The 19,373-nt window shown below is 40.2% G+C and overlaps 1 protein-coding gene across 2 annotated transcripts in view; it reads left to right on the top strand.

Moving 5' to 3' along the window:
* TPRG1 (tumor protein p63 regulated 1) overlaps positions 1–8,004 on the top strand; it is a 54,279-nt gene extending 46,275 nt beyond the window's left edge. For both annotated transcript variants that reach the window (XM_072142556.1, XM_072142557.1), the window contains exons 5-6: positions 6,122–6,275; positions 7,447–8,004. In XM_072142556.1, coding sequence (XP_071998657.1) covers positions 6,122–6,275; positions 7,447–7,641 — 349 coding nt within the window. In that variant the 3' untranslated portion in view covers positions 7,642–8,004. The remainder of the gene's footprint in view (positions 1–6,121; positions 6,276–7,446) is intronic.
* The last annotated feature ends 11,369 nt before the right edge of the window (positions 8,005–19,373 follow it).

Genomic DNA, 19,373 nt, shown 5'->3' on the forward strand with positions numbered 1-19,373 from the left:
CATTAAGATTTCTCTTCACACTGCTCATCAGCTTCCTTGTACATGCGCTTGGCATCTACGAGCGGCATTGTGTGGCCAGTGTGTACTTCACTCGCTGCAGTAGTCATTAGTATACATCTCTCTTTTAATTAAGGACAATTATATTAGGGTTATTTTGAATATAGAAATCATCCAGTTCATGATATGTAGGAATATTTGGGACATTAAAACATAAGACCCTGCTAACAGGGTCCTAAATATAATTAGCGAACAACATTTGGGACACTCAAATAGATCTTTATGTTGTGTAATGTGTGTACATTATTGGCATTGTAATGCATAAATAAGCTTGCCACTCTATTACATCTATGGAAACAGTACAGGAATACAGTTCCTAGATGTTTTAACCCTTTAATTTACATCTGCTAACCCTGTATGGAGAGGGCTGATGGGCTTTATACATCACAAACCTGACTGCTGTGATTGTTAACCTTATAAATAGAGTGGTTGATTTGTGAAGCAGTACCGTATATAAAGAATATACAGGCAGTCCCCGGGTTACATACAAGATAGGGTCTGTAGGTTTGTTCTTAAGTTGAATTTGTATGTAAGTCGGAACTGTATATTTTATCATTGTAACCCCAGCCAGAACTTTTTTGGTCTCTGTGACAATTGGATTTTAAAAATGTTGGATTGTCATAAGAACCAGGATTAACAATAAAGCTTCATTACAGACACCTCTGATACAACTGTTACAGCTGTTTATTGTAGCCTAGGACTAAAGTACAGTAAATTACCAATATCCAATGGTCCGTTTTTAACTAGGGGTCATATGAAGGTCGAGTATTAAGTAGGGGACCGCCTGTACTGTAATTATCCCATATCTGAACCCCATAATAGAAAAAAAAATGAATTTACAAACCATTTTACCACGCATATAATTTGAACACAAAGGGATCAAGGTCCCAAAATATTATCAATGTAAATGCCAGCTTATCCCACAAAATTGGACACCTTACACAACTCCATACTCTGAAGTTTAAAAAGGTTCTAGTTCAAAAATGACGATGCAGAGAAATGTATTGAATTATAGCTATATAAAAAGTTTAGTATTTCCAAGATCATACTGACCTTATGAATAAAGGGGATGTGTCATTTAGACCGCACAGTAAAAGCTGTAAAAACAAAGCTTATAAGAAAATGTTACAGCTGACCTTTGGCTCCGTAAACAGAAAAAGTAAAAAGGTATAGCGTTTAAAATGTTTGAGTACATAATGGAAACACAGAAATGGAAATTTAACATATTTCTAAGAAAAAATCTCTGTATCTCCCAAGGTTCTGCTGTGTGCAATATCAGTAAAGGACCAGTCTTTTCCCTATCTAGCAACTGATGGTCGTCCTGCTTGTGGAAAGAATGACTGAGCATAAGTGCCCCCCTCCCCAGCAAATACATTGGTCTCTCTCCACATTTGTATTCACGTTAAAAAGAAAATGTCCTCACTCCCAATGGATATAAGCTATTAGTTTAATAACCAAATTCAGTAAACATTAATTAAAAGAATACATATTTCCATTTACTGTAACATTCAGCAAATCTCTGCAAAGAGTCCATCAGTTTGCATGTCTGAAACACAATTTAGAGATACACTATTTACATTGAGTTTTACAACACTCATTTTCCTCTTTCTGGATGTCTGACAATGGAAGGGTGTGTCCTACAGCTGATATTTTTTTATTTTTTTCCCACTGGAGTTTGATGATAAAATGTAATAAAGGGTTTAATAAAGTGTACTATAAATAAGCTTCAAGAACACCAAGCTGAACCCAGTGTTTTAAACTGAAGGTTACTTATCCATACCCAATATGGTCTCATTCTTGGGTCATTTCCTCTAGCGGAGATGTGGGGAAGTGGACATCCCCCTACCAATCTGTCTGCAGGATATTATAGACCTGTAGTCTGTCACTGAACTTTAGAAAAGAGGATGTTGAAGAATAGTCTGTGCTAATGAATTTGCAGTTCTGAGGTTTGGGACTTGAAATAGCCTGCATCCATCTGTAATATGGAAACACTGCTATGGGAAGCAATTGCAGAAATAACCACTATTCCATGCTGCTGGTGAAGCTTCACATTAAACCTCTGCACAGCTTTTTGCAATTCCGTGCATTTCATTGAGATATAGCAGTGGCTTTTTCATAGGATAACATGTAAACTTACTACATCTTTCTGCCCCAGGAGTTATTATCGCTCAATGACCAATTCCTGTCGGTTTTACTGGACAGACATGCAGTGATATCACAGAAGAAATGACATGACAAATTGGTGTACGGTACAGACCAAAAGTTTAGACCAAAAGTTTGGGCATTCAAAGAGTTTTCTGTATTTTCTATAAAAATTGTAGATTCACACTGAAGGCATCAAAACTGTTAATTAATACACATGGAATTATATACTTAACAAAAAAGCTGGTGACACTGTTGGGGATTTGTTCAAAATTGAAGGTATACTGAACCAGCATGGTTACCACAGCATCTTGCAGCGGCTGCTATTCCATCTGGTTTGCGTTTAGTTGGACCATCATTTATTTTTTAACAGGACAATGACCCCAACCACACACCTCCAAGCTTGACAAGAAGGAGAGTGATGGGGTGCTACACCAGATGACTTAGTCTTAGGGTTGGGTAACACTTTAGACAGGGGAAGTGTGGGGCCCCCCGTGGGGCTAAACCGTGGGGCTACTACTTGAATACTCGGAATACACTAGCTAAGTGCAGGAAGGGAACAACACAAACAGACTAACAAACATAAAACACAAAAGAGTAGTATACTAGCCAGAGTCACAATGAGAGGGTGCGTCAAGAGCAAAAACAGGAAGCAAAAGGGTCAATGTCAAAAACTAGCCGAGATGCCAAAAATTCTGAACAAGTCAAACCTATAGCAGAGAGCAAGCAATGAAGGGATTTAAAACACTGGCCCAGGTGACTAGTGAAGCTGCAATTTATTCAGCCAGAACCCCACCTCAGGAACCTGATTGGAGCTGGATAACTTCTGGGAATTAACCCCTCATGGTGCGGAACAACAAAGCACAATCGCAGACTCCATGCAAAGGTACCACAACTCCCAGCAGTCCAGAACACAACCCCTAAACAGCGCAAGGTCTTAGCAGCCGCTGCCCAGAGCGCGCGCCAGAGACCGCTGGTAGCGGATGAGAGGTGGAGTCTGTGTGTAGATGCACAGGAGGTCGGAGAACACTGCTAGCACCACCAGAAGCATCAGAAGAAGGACCAGGAGTCTGAGCGTTCTCCCCTGTAAACCTGACACCTAGCCTCCACAGGCACCAGACCTGAACCCAATCAATATGGTTTGGGGTGAGCTGGACTGCATAGTTAAGACAAAGAGGCCAACAAATGCTAAGCATCTCTGGGAACTCCTTCAAGACTGTTGGAAGACCATTTCACGTGACTACCTCTTGAAGCTCATCAAGAGAATGCCAAGATTCTGCAAAGCAGTAATCAAAGCAAAAGGTGACTACTTTTAAGAACCTAGAATATAAGACATATTTTCAGTTGTTTAACACTTTTTTGTTAAGTATATAATTCCATATGTGTTAATTCATAGTTTTGATGCCTTCAGTGTGATTATACAATTTTTATAGTCAGGGCAATACAGAAAACTCTTTGAATGAGAAGGTGTGTCCATACTTTTGGTCTGTACTATATATCTGACATATAACGGAAACTACTGCTATACCCCTTATTTCATCACGTTCATTTGATGTTCACAGCCAGTGGTGTTGCAGTTTATTAAAGTTTTAACTTTATGAGAATGAATCTTTCTGTAGCAGAAATTGAGACGAGCCCCGTAACATTCCAAGATGGAGAAATTCCATGTGTCAAGTGTCTTATAATGAAGCTTGATAATTTGGTCCTTGCCAGCAAAATTTCTTTAACATTACTGGTAATGGAAAGCTGTGTAACTTAACACATGCCTGTACTTCAGGACAGATGGTCAAATACTGAAGAGTGTGGCGGTAAGTAAATTTGTACAATGGCGTACTTGCACACAAAGCTGCTGACTCCCCATTGTGTGTATTGTTTCAGTGGACTGCTGCCAAGAGTTTCCATTAACCGCACATACCGCGTTTTCACTAAGCTGGGGTTCTGTTACCAGATGCAAAGAAAACACAGTGATGTTGAAATAAAACTGTTGTGTTGTAGAGAGGGAATGGCATGCATCGCAATTCATCTTTTTTTTCAGCAAGATATCTAATCTTTTAAAGAGGATTACGCGCAAGAGTTATTGGGTTTCGGATCTCATACAATGCAAATATATTTTATTATAGCTAATGTATTCTAAATATGTCGATAGATAGTATAATGTGTCTCTGAGGTAAGGAGGGAACTTGATATTTTTTGCACAGAAGCAGCAGTTAACTTTGGTAACACGTTGGGTGGTTGTGACCACAGCATCATGATAAGAAACATACCGTCACTTTCTTGCAATTGTGCTGACTTGGTATTGTCTACAAAGGATAATATGTATGTGTCTACACACACTAGACACATGTAGGATGCACCACATGTGGAACAATGCATGATCATGTAATTGTGTACTTTTTTTTCAAGGAAGGCACCCAGTTTCACCTTGAACTAAGATCTAGTGTATCATCCATCAGGACATCCTGTGACAGAGGCTTCCATTGTATAATTGCTCTTTCAGTAAAGAATCTCTTTATGATGATGGGGAAATCATATTTCCTCTAAGCAAGTTTTCCTTCACATCCTTACTGGCCTAGGGTTAAACAAATCATTGTATATAATACTTTATGTGAGGTCTGACTCTCTCTTAATACATGCCATAATTTTATTTGCTTTAGGCACAGCTCCCCGGCACTGGTCATGAAGTTTACTCACTTCCAATACCCCTCCATCTTTTTTGCTGCAGGTTTACCTAGTGTTTTATCAATTGATACATAATTGAGTGATACATAACTTTTTGTTTCCTCGGCCCAAGTGAATAATCATACATTTATTATTAGTAAAAGCCATTTCTCCAACCCAATCCTCCAGCTTCCACAAATCCCTCTGTAATATTATTCTATCCTCCTCTGTATTATTTACTTTATAAAGTTTAGTATCAACTATAATTATCAAAATTTTGATATATAAACCCTCAATACTGACTCCTGTGGAACCCCACTGGTAACTTCAATCCAATGTGAGAACGGACTGTTAATGACAACATGTTTTCTATCACTAAAACAACTGTTATATTGTAGAATATCTAATACCATGGAAGTGTAGATATACAGCATCCACAGCCTCCCCAGGTTCAGTCTGGAATTTACCACCTCAGAGAAACTGAACAGATTAGTCTGACAGGACCGATCCCTCATAAATCCATGCTGATTCTGGGTTATAAGGTTATGTACTGTGAGATAGTCCAGAAAAGCATCTATTTTTTATCAAATAGTAGGAAACCATCTCTAAGAAACCCTTTGAATATTTTTCCATAAGAGAGGATACATTCAGGTTCATGTCAGCACCCTTGATATGCATCAGTTCTTGCAATGCACCAAACCTTGTTGTTATAGAACCCTGAAATATTAAAAATAAAGGTTTATCTATCACAGTAGCTAACTTTTACAGTACCCAGGGTGTATGTTATCTGGACTTAGCTTTTAATAGATTTCCTTTTCTCATCTTGATCTTGGAAACTTCCTGCTTGGGAGGCTCCAAACCCCTATCCCCTTATCCATCTTTCCCTTCTTCTCTCCTTCCTTTCTCACTGATGTATCCATTTTGTGATTACTGTGAGTATCATTCTTTGTCTTTTTCTAGAAGTGTATTGTTATACACTTACCTTCTTATTTGTTACTGTGACTATTGCGATTGTAATTTTCTTTTACTTCTGCCTGGAGCATTAAATGTACTTATATTCTTTGTTATATATGAAAATCTTTAATAAATCTTAAATATGAAAAACAACAGAATCCAACATTGTATTAGTTAATTATATTTGCATATATATATCAATTAATATATAACCAATATCATATATTATTTTTAGCATCACTATTTCTGAGAATCCTTTTCTTTTACTCATTTCATTCATATTCAGAAATATCTGTAATTTCATTTTTAGGAGAGAAGGAGAAGGTCTGCGTATCCACTGGGATAAGTTGCGAGAGGCCTCCTTTTTAACTCGCTGGAACCCTATGACTAGTGATCTACCGTACACTACCTTCATCGATCATCCTCTAAGCACCTATTCTGAAAAGTTCTCTGCCATCAGCCAGGTAAACAATACTGGCATCACAGATTACATAATGGGGGTCATTTACTAAGGGCCCGATTCACGTTTTCCTGACGTGTTACCCGAATATTTCCAATTTGCGCCGATTTTCCCCGGGATTTTGGCGCACACGATCGGATTGTGGCGCATCGGCGCTGGCATGCACGCGACGGAAATCGGGGGGCATGGCTGAACAAAAACACGACGGATTCGGAAAACCCGCCGCAGTTTTAAAAAAAAATGTGTCGCGGAGCTTGCACTTACCTTCACTCAGCCCGGCTCGGTGTATTCCAGTGCATTCCAGGGAACTTCAGCGCAGCAGCGCCAAGTGGAAGTCGGAGGAACTGCCTTAATAAATCCCGGCCGGACCCGAATCCAGCGCAGAGAACGCGCCGCTGGATCGCGAATGGACCGGGTAAGTAAATCTGCCCCAATTACTCCTATTGTAAACTTTAAAGGGGGAGATGATACAAACTGCAGCTGCTGACTAATATGTATAATGTTGTCACATAGCCACAGATCAGTCAGTATGGATGATATTTTTGACATATTTATATTACAGCACATGCACATTCTTCTCAATCTATGAGGTAGCCCCCTTAGTGAATTATTAGGGTGGCGTTCTCCAGGACAGTAAATCTCTTAAGTTGCTGAGTAGGTGAAAGGGAGGCTTGTATAAGTTTCTTCCAATGAAGTCACATATTTGGTATACAGCAGTGCTACTCATATGACAGGTGCTGTGTGGAATTTGGTTATGTGGGCTGGAAAACTCTGTTTGGAGTGTGCACCCACTGTACTCTGGAGGAGGATGACATTTTTTCCTGAAACATGAACTGCACAGCGTTTGCAAATAGTAACAAGCACATATTTTTGATCAGGTCTTTTCAGGGTCAAAATAGAGCAATGATTGTCATGATTACAGATTTTTTAATAAGTTGAAGGTAGTTTAACTTATCTTTATGAAGTTTAAGCATAATATTGTATGGTTTCATCTGTCCACTAGAGGGCACCATGTGCTTTCCTAGCATGTTCCAGAGCTCAGGTAAATGTAATATTCGCTCCACCATGTATAGATCCTAAAATTAACCAGAGAACAATCAGGTGAAATTTCAGTGTGGAAACTTTAATTTGTAGCTTTTAACGTCTAATATTCAACTGTCCTCTTGTATCTTCAGATTTCATTGTTTAATGAAGAATTGGTAAAAGCTGTCCAAGAATCACACAGGACTAACCCTGTGCCTGGTCGAGCCAATGGAGCCTTAATCCTAAATCAGCCACTTCTGATTGAGACATACGTCGGAATAATGTCCTTCATCGGAAACCGCAACAAACTTGGTTATTCCCTTGCAAGAGGCAGTGTTGGGTTTTAAGTAAAGCTGATATTGTTAAGGTGTCAAGTATTTCACAGATGTTTTCTTTGCTGTACACATAGAAGTACGCCACATTATCTTGTTATGTGTTAGTGTATGGAAGAGATCTGTCTGGGACCCTGACGCTTCGCACAACTCCTTCTATTGTTCAGCTGCAGTAGAACCATTAAAGGATTAAAACCAGGGATGACTGGTTGAATGTTAGGGGACCACTGAAGGGTGTGTGCGTCGCCATTGAAAATCTTTTCACCACTTTGCTTAATATCATGTTAAGTGTACTTTTAATAGCGATAGTTTATATATCTTCATACGATAAAAGCTTTTTACAACACAATCCAGATCAATAAAACTAAATTATATTTACTGATGGCTGTATGTGTATTCTGTTTTCTAATGTTGTATAATTGTTTTTATTTCTTGCCATAATCCATGTAAACATTCCTTTTCCATTAGTGATATCTGTAAATAAGCCCAAGTAATCCAAAATAAGGACCACTGGGCAATTTACAAAAAAGATGCACAAATGTGACACATGTGTCATGAGTTTCAACAATCTAACTATTCTACATTAACCAGAATTAGAAATGTGTTCTTCTTGCCCTTTTTCCTGGCTGGACCTAAAAACCTTTGTGCACCCCACTATATTTTATTGCAAAATGATATTGTATAAATATAGTTGCATAAGAATTTGGACACCTTAACCAAATTTAAGCTAAATAAAGGGTGGACATATTTGCATTAGCGCCACAAAGAAGTGCTCTCCGGAACTTCCACCAAGAAATTATTCCTAAACACTCACACCCAACATTGGTTTGTGCCTTATTTGGACTCCTGCTTATAGTGTTGAGCTCCTTTATAACCGGCCACGTCATTCTCTACTGAAATTTGTAACTAAGATTAATTCCAAATTATTAGGCTTTTTAAAATGTTTATTATTCCAATTGGTCCTGGTTTATAAGTGATTTAATGCAAAAGTCCTGTGACCATTATTCTCCAATTTATAATCTATATAAATAACTTAGTTTATGGATGTCTCCTTTCTATGCAGTATAATATAAATACATATTTACAATATATCAGTGTATACCCCTATTCCAAGACACAAACAAGTCCCTCATGTTGGTCCTTTCAATCTGAGCAAGTAGGAAAGAGAGAGTTGTAACCTGGTATTGCAAACCAGTTTACACTATCCTTATATTTAATACTTGTCTACGGGAGAAACAACATTCAAAAATTCCAAAACAGTCCAAGGGAGAAACATATTCACACTTCCCCTAGACATTTGAAAAATTCAATTAGACTTTACTTTACCAATCCTATTTAATTGCATTTCACCTACTCATTCTCTAAAACTTCCCACTAAATATACGTACAACTTTGAATTATACTATCATGATACCAGGGGACACCAGCTAATAATAATAATATTAATGGCCAATAAAAAAAATATAGGCATGTGGTCTTATCCATGGGTAAGGACACGTGTGTTAACTGACGATGTTTAACACATCCTATATATCTGTGGGCATCGATTACAGCACCCATAAGAATGTAGTTTGATGTATATCTGTTTGGTTCCCCCCATGGGTATACAAAATATGTACAATTGTTTTTTTCATTCTAATGATATATCTTAGCACATCTGACTTTAACCCACGTCGTGTTTAGCCAGGCATATTGTCTCCTGAGCATATTGTTGTCTAATTGAAAAATGTTTCGTTTTAAGAATGGATTTACAATAAATTTGACCTTTTTAAACTTACATATGATTCCCATTGTAGTGAATGTGGGCATGTGTTATGCGTATGAAGAAGGAACGGTACAGGTAGCACACAGCCTTTTAATGTGTTTTTCTGAAAGGGGCCTTGCAGTAAGTGCTCTGAAATTTCCATGTCAGAAATTTGTTTCCTAGTCATTGCTGATTGCTTCATAAAGACAACACTTGAGTGAATATTGATTCAGAATGACTGCCATTCCAGAACAGTTAACCCTCCACCATTAACTTACCTCCTCGGTCGCTCCCGGTGTCCCATGACACGGTCTCTCCATGTTTTTTTTTACAGGGGCACGTAAGCTGCACTCAGACATACCCACCCATTCCCTGTCCCAGTGCATGTGGACTTGCCTGGGTATCCAGATATCTGAGCACATTTTACATGTAAACAAACAGTGGCACGGAGAGACCGTGGCACGGGACACCAGGAGGGACTCAAAAGGTTAGTGCATGTTAATTTTTTAATGCAGCCCTCCACATTGTTTTTTCATATTTCTCAGACAACAAATTTCTAGAAAGCTCATCTTAACCTTTCTCTGAACCAACATAATGTACTACATTGTCTCTACAGCACACTGGATGAACGCATAAGTCTATCGAGTTTGTATTCTATTTTATTGGGTTCAACATTGCAAAAAGGAAAAACAGAAAAAAATTCTGGTTATAGAAATAATGTAAGTGTGTACTGAGCTATGGTTGTAGCCAATATTTTTGTTAAATGTGTGTGGCTTAGTAAGTGGTATAGATGGCTGAAATGCAAATTCCTTAGTTCTGATCTGATAAAAGGTAGTGTGCAAACTTGCCTGTTGAGTAACTGATTCTTGGACATCTCGTGGCATAGACTTTATAAGCTATTGCGTTTGTCCTTCCTGAATGTAGAAATATTTTTGAGTAATGTTGATTTATAATGACTGATGCAATTCCTGTTTATTATGATTATTTCACAGGAAAAATCTTCCCTGCCCTCGGGTGTCAATGGCACAATACATACGTAAAGCTTTTGGCACTTTGCATATGGATGAATCATCCTACTGTTTTATCTATTGTACATTTAATCTCAGGGGTTTCTCTAAGCATAAGAAGATTGCGTTACCATTACCATTGTTATTAGGAGATCGAATAGGTGTTTCTGCATAAGTTGTTACGTACATGTATTACAAGTTTTTACTATGAGAAAATACATCATTGTGAAGGCCACATCAGATGCCTTTAATGAGTAAATTATTGGTGTTTTCACTGAATATTGACAGTCTTGAAGCGTTTCTGTCACGGGTGCCTCTGTGACCCCCCCCCTCCCGGGTCGCAGGGGCACCCGTGCCGCGGTCCATGGCTGCCCCGGTCCCCCGGCACCTTACTCACCCCGTCCCGTTCCCATGCCGACTCCGGCAGCACGGCGCGCGCGTCCCCGCCTCCTAGGGCGCGCGCGCGCCACCTTTGGCAAATTTAAAGGGCCAGTGCGCCACTAATTGGCGCTGGCCATTTTCACCAAATTTACTTAAGCCTGCCTCTTCCTGTATCTCTTGCCGGATCTTTGTGCCTCACAGCCTGAGAGAAAGCTTTACTGCGATTTGCCTGCGTTCCTGTGTATCCTGCGTTCCTGTGTCTCCTGTGTCCCTCCGTGTTCCTGTGTTACCTGAGCTCCTCTGTGTTTCCGTGTTCCTGTGTTCCTCCGTGCTGCTGTTCTGTGTTCCCGTACCCCTCTGCTTGGACCTCCTGTTGCTGACCCCGGATTGAACCCTGACGTTGCATCTCTGCCGCCTACCCTGACTCTGTGCTTGGACTTTGACCACGAGATTGACTGCCGTTCTTGTACCTCAACCTTAGCCGCCACTGCAGACAAGTAACGCCTGAGGAACGACCTGGTGGTACCACGCCGCAGCTTGTCTAACCCGCTTTGCGGCGGGCTCTGGTGAAAACCGGGTACCACTTAGACTCCGGTCCCAGGTAGTGACTTGAGTCATCGTCTGCAGTGGTCCAGTGGATCCACCACCCGCAAACCTGACAGTTTCCTGAATGGCAAAAAAATACTTCTTTAGCTAGTAAAAAAATCCCCAAAAATATGTCAATTTAGGGAGGTGGAATTCTGATCTGGGTGTCGTGTGTGTATATAAAGCTGAAAGGAAGAAAATTAAATTTACATTTTGGGATTTATGGTTGCTGGATATCCTATCTATTTTTTTCCTTTTTAATTTATCAATGATTGTACGCAACTGAGTAAACCCTGAGTGCAGTCTAACACCCTGTGAATCTGCAGAATGGAGGAAACAACCCCAGTAGCCCTTCAGGATCATTATAATTATAAAAGTTCTTTTTTGAAGAAAGGAATTTATACATAGCAAGTATAAGAAGATCACCACTGTAACAGTGCCTGGATCTATGACCAAGTGTCCCAAGATTATGATGCTTGATTTTGATGGTAGACTTCCTTTAAAGGGGTTTGTCCATGAAAAAATTCTTAAATTTTAATACCCTAGTGATAAAGATCATATTTAACCATACTTTACAATTCTAATTAGTTTAATTGCTATTTTAGCTCTTCTAACTCAGTGATGGTCAGTGTGGGCGTGGACTTCCTAAGCAGACACTTCATGATTCCTCTGCTATAAATATATTCTTTTTAGCTTCTGAACATTCAAGTATTCTATCTGACAGATAAGAGTCATGAGATGGATATAAAACACAATGACAGACTCCAGCTCTGCTACCTCACCTATAACACACACAGTCAACTCTGCTATGCCTCCCTCCCCTCGGATAAAGATCTATTCTTTTTCTGTAGTTTGTATAGTAAACTCTGTACAATGCTCGCCAGAAGGAAGTGCCTACGTCTGAGCTGGGGCAGGAGGCAGAGAGCACTGCAGCATGCAGACAAGAGACGCTATTCATGAGAAAAATCTGTGCATAGTTAGAAGATTTACTGTTAAATGAAATGTTAAATCCAGGAGTGATAGAGAAAGGTTGGAATTATATCTGTGAAATTCTGTATTTTTGTTAATAACAGTGAATTAGAGAATGTGTTATTTTGTTATCCTGAGTTTATTGAAAGGAAATCTACCAGCATGAAGGATTGTAAACCAAGCAGACATACATGCTACCTCTGGCAGGAACTGATCTTCTTTTAGCTACTAATGGCCTTGGGTTTTTTTTTGTTTTTTTTTTTATAGGCTTTATTAATTATGCAAATGAACCTGAGGTGCTCCAGGCTCCATTAAAGGACATCTATCACCAGATCAAGGATTGTAAACCAAACATAAAGACATACTGGTGTGTGCCCCCTCTGACAGGATCTGCTGTTCTTTTAGCTTCTTATGCTCTGTTTTGAAGAAAAAAGGGCATAGGAGTTAATGGAGCCCAGAGCCCTTTGGGCTCATTTGCATATTTTTTAAAGCCTTTTTTTGTAAAAACAAGGGGATAAGAAGTTAATGCAGTAGTGGATCCTGCCGGAGTGCGCACACACCAGCATGTAACTGTGCTTGTTTTACAATCCTTTATATCCCTTTAAGGGTGAGTTCACACGTTGCAGTTATAGCTGCATCACAAATGCAGTGTGAAGAACTACATTCAGATTTAGTGCTTTTTTTGATACAGGTTCTGATTATGCTATTGAAACCTGTTACTTAGAGGTGCCTCCCCTATTCCATAAAATACGCTTATAAAGATATCAGCAATAATTGGCATCTGAATGATAACTATCACAGCACATATTTAGCATGATAAAAAGTATTTAGTCAACCTTCTTGGTACAATGTGTATCAGGGATATCCAACTACACCTATCTGAAACACAATCTAACAAATTGATTTACTTAATTTTTCTGTTCCATAAATTAATTTTTTTAGTCAGCGTTTTTTTTATTTCAGAAGCAAAAAAGGGGAGCTACAAGGACACAGCATTAGGGTCTGCAGACGTGGTGCAGGGATATCAAACAATTCTCTAGAAGAAAAACAGAAGGGTGCAAACCTCTACTGCTAGGTGCAGACAATTGGCAATGCCCTTAGCAGGGAATGTATGTGCACAGTCATATGGGAGTACTGCATGGCTGTTTATGCACATCATTTATATTGGCTGGTTCATAGTGGTTCATAGTCTCTGTGCCTGTTTTTGACCGCGTCTTTCTGGCTGCTTCAATACTTTGCTGTGATTTGCTGAGATTCTGATCTTTTCCTCAACCCTGACTACTCTTCTGCCTTACAGTTTTAGAACCTTGCCATCATCTTGGTTTTGGACCTAGTTTGTCTGACTTTGCCTTGATGTGTGTATTGTGTCCGTTTGTTTTTCTGTCCTGTCTTACTGTTTACTGTGCACTTATCTAGGGCAGAGACTGCCACCCAGTTGTTATTTGTGGGCAGGGTCAGAGGTTGTGTGGTACACTCAGGGATCACACTTCTTCCCTTCTTTAGGCTTTATTTCTGTAAAACATTCTATAATTACATGTGATTGTTTTTCTATTTAGTCTTCTAATTTAGTATAGTTACTTGTTAAAGTTGACCTTTTGGGATATTATCTATGCAGGGGCAGAAATGGCACCTCCCATATTCTATTGTTTTTTCTTAAAAATAACTTTATAGTATAAACAGATTTTTCTTCTATGTAGTTGTCTAAATACAAAAAAAAACATTTTTTTAAATTTATCTATTTCTTTGGTGAACCTTTCAATTACAGCGGTTTCAGAAAGTATTCAGACCCCTTTAAATTTTTCATTCTTTGCTTCATTGCTGCCAATTGGTAAGTTTTTTTGGTAAGGTTTTTTTCTTTTACTCTGCACTCTATTTTCACTACATAGTGTAGTAGGAAGAAATCTTTCTATTTGGACAATAGACTTATGAGCTGGGAAATGCCCCAAACTATTAGACACCCAGGGGAGGGGGGGGTTCACAATTTTTTAAAACCTAGGGCAAATCCAAATTGTCACTGTGACAATTGGATTTTAAAAATGTTGGATTATCATAAGAACCAAGTTTAACAATAAAGCTTAACTGCAGACACCTTTAACTGTTATGGCTGTTTTTTGTAGCCTAAGGCTAAAGTACAGAAAATTACCAAATACCAGAGGTCCGTTTGTAACTAGGGGTCGTCTGTAAGTCGGGTGTTCTTAAGTAGGGGACTGCCTGTATAGGGTATGCTTCCAATGCTAATTTTCCTGGTGGGCTGTGATCTGATCTCATGATACTCTTTGGAGTATTGTTTAAAGGACTATTCCTCTCAGGGTATCGCTTATCTAGTAACTACATTTCACTATAGTATGTTTCATCCAGTGTATGTGTTGTATCTGAATGCCACACTCAAAATCTCCAGCAAATTAATCGTTTTCTCTTTCATGGGACTGGGTTTCATACGCTTCCATTTGCTGCATTAATTACATTTGCTATTTAACCATGTTTGCTAGGGAATCACTGCTTGGAGATTGTGGATAAATGTTTCTAGTTCTGGTTCTCTTCATAGAATCTCTACATAGAATCTCTAAAAGGTTATCGATATCTGTAAAAATATACTCAACTTCATGGGTACGATTTACATTTGTTCTACTAGAAAGCTCTGTGGTAAGCCAACCCGACCAGGAATAGGAAGTTACTCTTATTTTAGGTCTGTATTAGATCCTCACAAAGAGAAACCCATGAAGTTGCTTTACTTCAATGGGACAAGCCCCAATGTTAGGCAATAATAATGATATTAACATTGACTATGATAGTGTATAATTATATACTTCAAATGAACTATTATATATGGAAAAAGTAACCTGTGCAGACCCTATGTATAACCTACAGGTGAGTTAAAGTAATGACGTGAACTGTACATGGTATAATATAGAATATAGCATGTAATAATTACTTCTTTTTATTTATCCACCCTACAGATTGAGATCAAAAGATGGTGACATCATGTGGCGGATTAGCATAGCTATGACAGGGAAGCTTCCTAGTTACTGAGAATTTTTTTACCTCATTGATGATATAATTGCCATGATTATCTCCAAACCAGAATCTATCTAGTGAAGAACATGCGTCAAGGTTTCTGGTTTATCACTAAGAATCCCACAATCTGGTTACTGTCTTCACTATGGTGTTTGTCCTGAATAATAACTAGCATGAACAGAGCATAACAATGTTGGTGCGGGACGCAATATAAAAACGTTTATGTGGTGATATGTTAATGATTCATGCCAGCTGTTTTCTAAGCATTCAAACAATGGGCACATTCTAAAATAGGACTTCATATCAGGGACTATGCTAAGTCCCAATGTGCCAGATATGAAATGCTGAGAATGTCAGTGTGGATCGTAGGCCTTTCACGCCTCATGCCAATTAAACTCAACAACTAAGTCTTACAAGCACATTCCTCAAATCTGTCCCAATGCACCATGGGGATGTAATCAGTTTAGCAGCGCAAATTCTGCATAAGTTCAAAGCTTCATTACAGCATGTTATAAACAGGATGTAGTAAGTTTAATGTAAAAACATATATTCATAGTATCATAGTGTATACGGTTGAAAAAAGACACTTGTCCATCAAGTTCAACCTATAAGTTTAAGAACACATATAAATATGTAAATACTTATTCTACAATATGTATTCTGTATGGAGATTCCACTTTTCCTGAATTTATTATGAAAAGGAAGTTTGTAAAATAAAGGTTATGAAATCTTGTACCAATGGGGCAGGTGCAGCGTCATTTTTAAGGGGTTGCTTTGAAATCCCTGAGATTAAACAACATCTGCATGGAGTCATTTATCAACTTGCATTCAACTTTTTGGGGCACCTTTAACATGGGGCGTTCAACACACTTCTGTCGGACCCTGCATGATGAATGTGTCGCACAGTCCGACCAGAACGCCCCTTTATGTAAATCGCATCAGGTATTGTGACACGGCGGGTTTAAATGAGTAGCGCCACATAAATTGTTAAATACACGTGCATGTAGTTTGCCCAAGAAAGTTAGACAGAAAACTAGCGCATGCTCCTGTATGTTATCTTTGTGCTCATACAAGATCATGTATACTATTATACTATACAGATGTGTCCTAGGCTGGATTCAGGGTCAAAATCTGGTGGGGGCCTACACTGAATGTAGCCCATACAGTGGAACATGTTACTATTCCAAATTATCATTAGTTTTCTAAACGTTATCCTAATTACATGTTAGCTTAGCGTACACAGTGGCAGTAGTGATAGCCTAGCTGCTGGCCTGGCTGGTACAAAGATAGTAGTACTAACTATTAGTCATAGTCACCATGCCAGTTCCATACCCTACTGCTTCTCTGAGAGTTCTCTCTCCTTCTCACAAATCCGACCGAGTGATCTGTCAGGACTCAGGAAGTAAACCTAACACTTATGAAGACAGGAGGAAGAGGAAGGAAGGAACAGGAGGAGATCAGGTATCACACTGCATGCAGCGCAGCTCCTGAAAAACAATGCTGCATGCAGAATTATATTGAGTATGGCTGGACAGGCACTTTCTCACTGGCAGAGCCAGTCACCTATGCTGCTTGTGTTGCATTGGCAGCGATTCCACACATCACTCCTAGAGACATTGTCGGAATTTGCTGGGGGGGGACCCTTATGAGTAAAGTGGTGGGGGTCCTGGGGCGCATGTCCCTAGAGGCCTCCCTATAATCCGGGGGGTGGTGCAACACATTCCTATTCTGAAGCCAGAATAAGAACCATTTTTAGTGGCCAGAAATACCTGTTTCTCTATACCTACGAGAGCAATTCAGCTGTGTTGGAATATGGAGCAGAATGCTTCATGTAATGCACAATTTGGGAGTTTTTTCTTCCTTTCTTTCCTTCTTACTTGTTTTCTTGTGGTAGATGATTTTAATGTGTTTGTATTCTCATTATAATGCTTTGTATCATTTAATTCTTCACTTAAACGAGTTAAAAATGAATATTCCAACATGTGTAAGTCCAGGGCATCTTGCTAGTATTTCACAGTATTGTATTGAATTTGTTTGATAAGAAATTGGAGTTCTTAATCCAATCCTAGTGCAACATCCCCCACCGGGGCCTAGCCTTAAAGGGGAGGCCTGGAGTCAGCCGGGGCCCGCGGTACCGGAGTGGCTGGCGGTTGCGGCCTAAGCACGCTATTGTCACGGTGCTTGGTACGGGGGAACCGGAGGGCTGTCCTACAGCCTGGCAGGTCTCCAGCAGGGTGGTGTTGGCAAGAAATGATGAGGGAGAGGCTGCTATAGCGGATCTCCCTGGGGCAACCCCTTAATGTCCCGAGTGTGAGTCTCTGGGTGATGGACAGGGTGCCGGTGATGAAGGCAGGGGTAGTAGCAGGGACCAGACGGAGGCAGAAGTTGAAGAAAACAACTTACAGTTCTTTATTGGAACCGCAGGAACATCAGCAATGTGCCTTTAACAAGATGGTGGAGTACTGGAGAGGTATTTGGAGGGAGCCACAGGATGTATTTCACCAGCCTGGATGTATAGGGCAGGCTGGGAGGCAGCTGGGTCCTTAGAGGAGGCTTCAGCTCGGTCCTGGATCTCTTCAGGTATCACCCTTGAAGGTAGGATGATACCCCTTTCCTCACTACACTAACTCTAGTCTTATCTTCCACTTCAGGCAGGGGCTAGGCTCTTCCTGCACTGGTCTGGTGTGCTAGAGACTCTGAGCTGTTGCTCAGCTAACTACTCTCTGCTTGTGTCCTGCAGACCCAGAGGGCCTGACTAGGACCGGTCTCTTCTCCCTTCTGGGAGAGACTGCTCTCTTCTCTCTCTGGGGAGAGACTTCTCTAGAACATTCCTGGCCAGAGGTTTTATTACCTCCCTTTGGTCAGGTGGTGGCTGCTCCTCCAATTACCTCTCAGTGCACAAAGACAGGATGTAACACAGACATTGGTTGACATAATTACATCACAGATTAACATCTGCCTTGCCAGGCAGGATTAACCACTGCAATTTCCCCTTGATCCTATAAGGACCATGTAGTGTAATGTGGTGTTACCTACAGGTGGGACGTATTCGCAAGCACTACCTCGCCATTGCATCGGCGAGGGTGTTGCATACCCCGGGGGCAATTGAAAGAGCCGCCCTCGGCTCGACTACAGATGGTTTGGGGCACAGAGGGGGCTAAGGGCACTTCTAGGAAGTGCAGGCTATGTGAGGTGTAGGGACAAACCGCCCATGGTCCTGGAGACAGGCACCTGGGTTGGTGTCGGACTAAGACAAAAATATAGCTGTATGACAGTTGGTCGCTGACGCCATTAAACCGAACTGTACAGTAGGAAAGGTGTGGTGTCATGTCCTGTAATCCACTCCTTGCACCAAGGCCTGTATATTTGTTTGATCAACGCTTCTTCCCTGGCGGCAATTATATAAGGTGTCTATCTGCATTGCGTTAGCATATGCGACACGAGTACCTCCTGACTGACAACCTTACCCATGTATGAGTGGCATCCAGGTGCTATCTGTGTAACACCCCCGGTCCCCTAAAGACCCGCAGTTTACGGACTACCCCCATGTGCAAACCTCAGTTTGAGGGATCAGGTAGCGGTCAGTGTTTTACATAGAAAGACGGTCCGACACAGCCACACTACAACCTGAAAAGCCTATTAAAGGGTTAATGCAGACTACTGGCAGATATGACAGTGTGCAACAAGTTAGCAAAATCACATTGGCTTAGCAGCCTAATGGGTACACATCTTATAACATAACGTTACAGAGGTAGATAGGCTACGCAGGGTAGCAAGATAGCAAATGTCTCTTTTCCTGCAAAGAAAAGGCATAAAAAGTGCAAACAGAATGTCCATACCTAAAAAGGAAGGCATTAAGTGCAAAATAATAGTCAATAGCAATAGCAAACTTTTCCCTGGAGTATCTGGCAAAAGTCTCACAGAAGGTCTCTACTGACAAAGTCCATCTTCTGGGTACAGCCCTTGATGTGGGGAAAAGTGCAATGAAGAAGCAAAGGGTCTCCTCTATTTGGAGAGGGACAGAGTCCTTTGATGACATCTCTGCT

This window comes from Engystomops pustulosus, chromosome 3 (genome assembly GCF_040894005.1).
Source record: "Engystomops pustulosus chromosome 3, aEngPut4.maternal, whole genome shotgun sequence".
In the NCBI taxonomy this organism is placed as follows: Eukaryota; Metazoa; Chordata; class Amphibia; order Anura; family Leptodactylidae; genus Engystomops; species Engystomops pustulosus.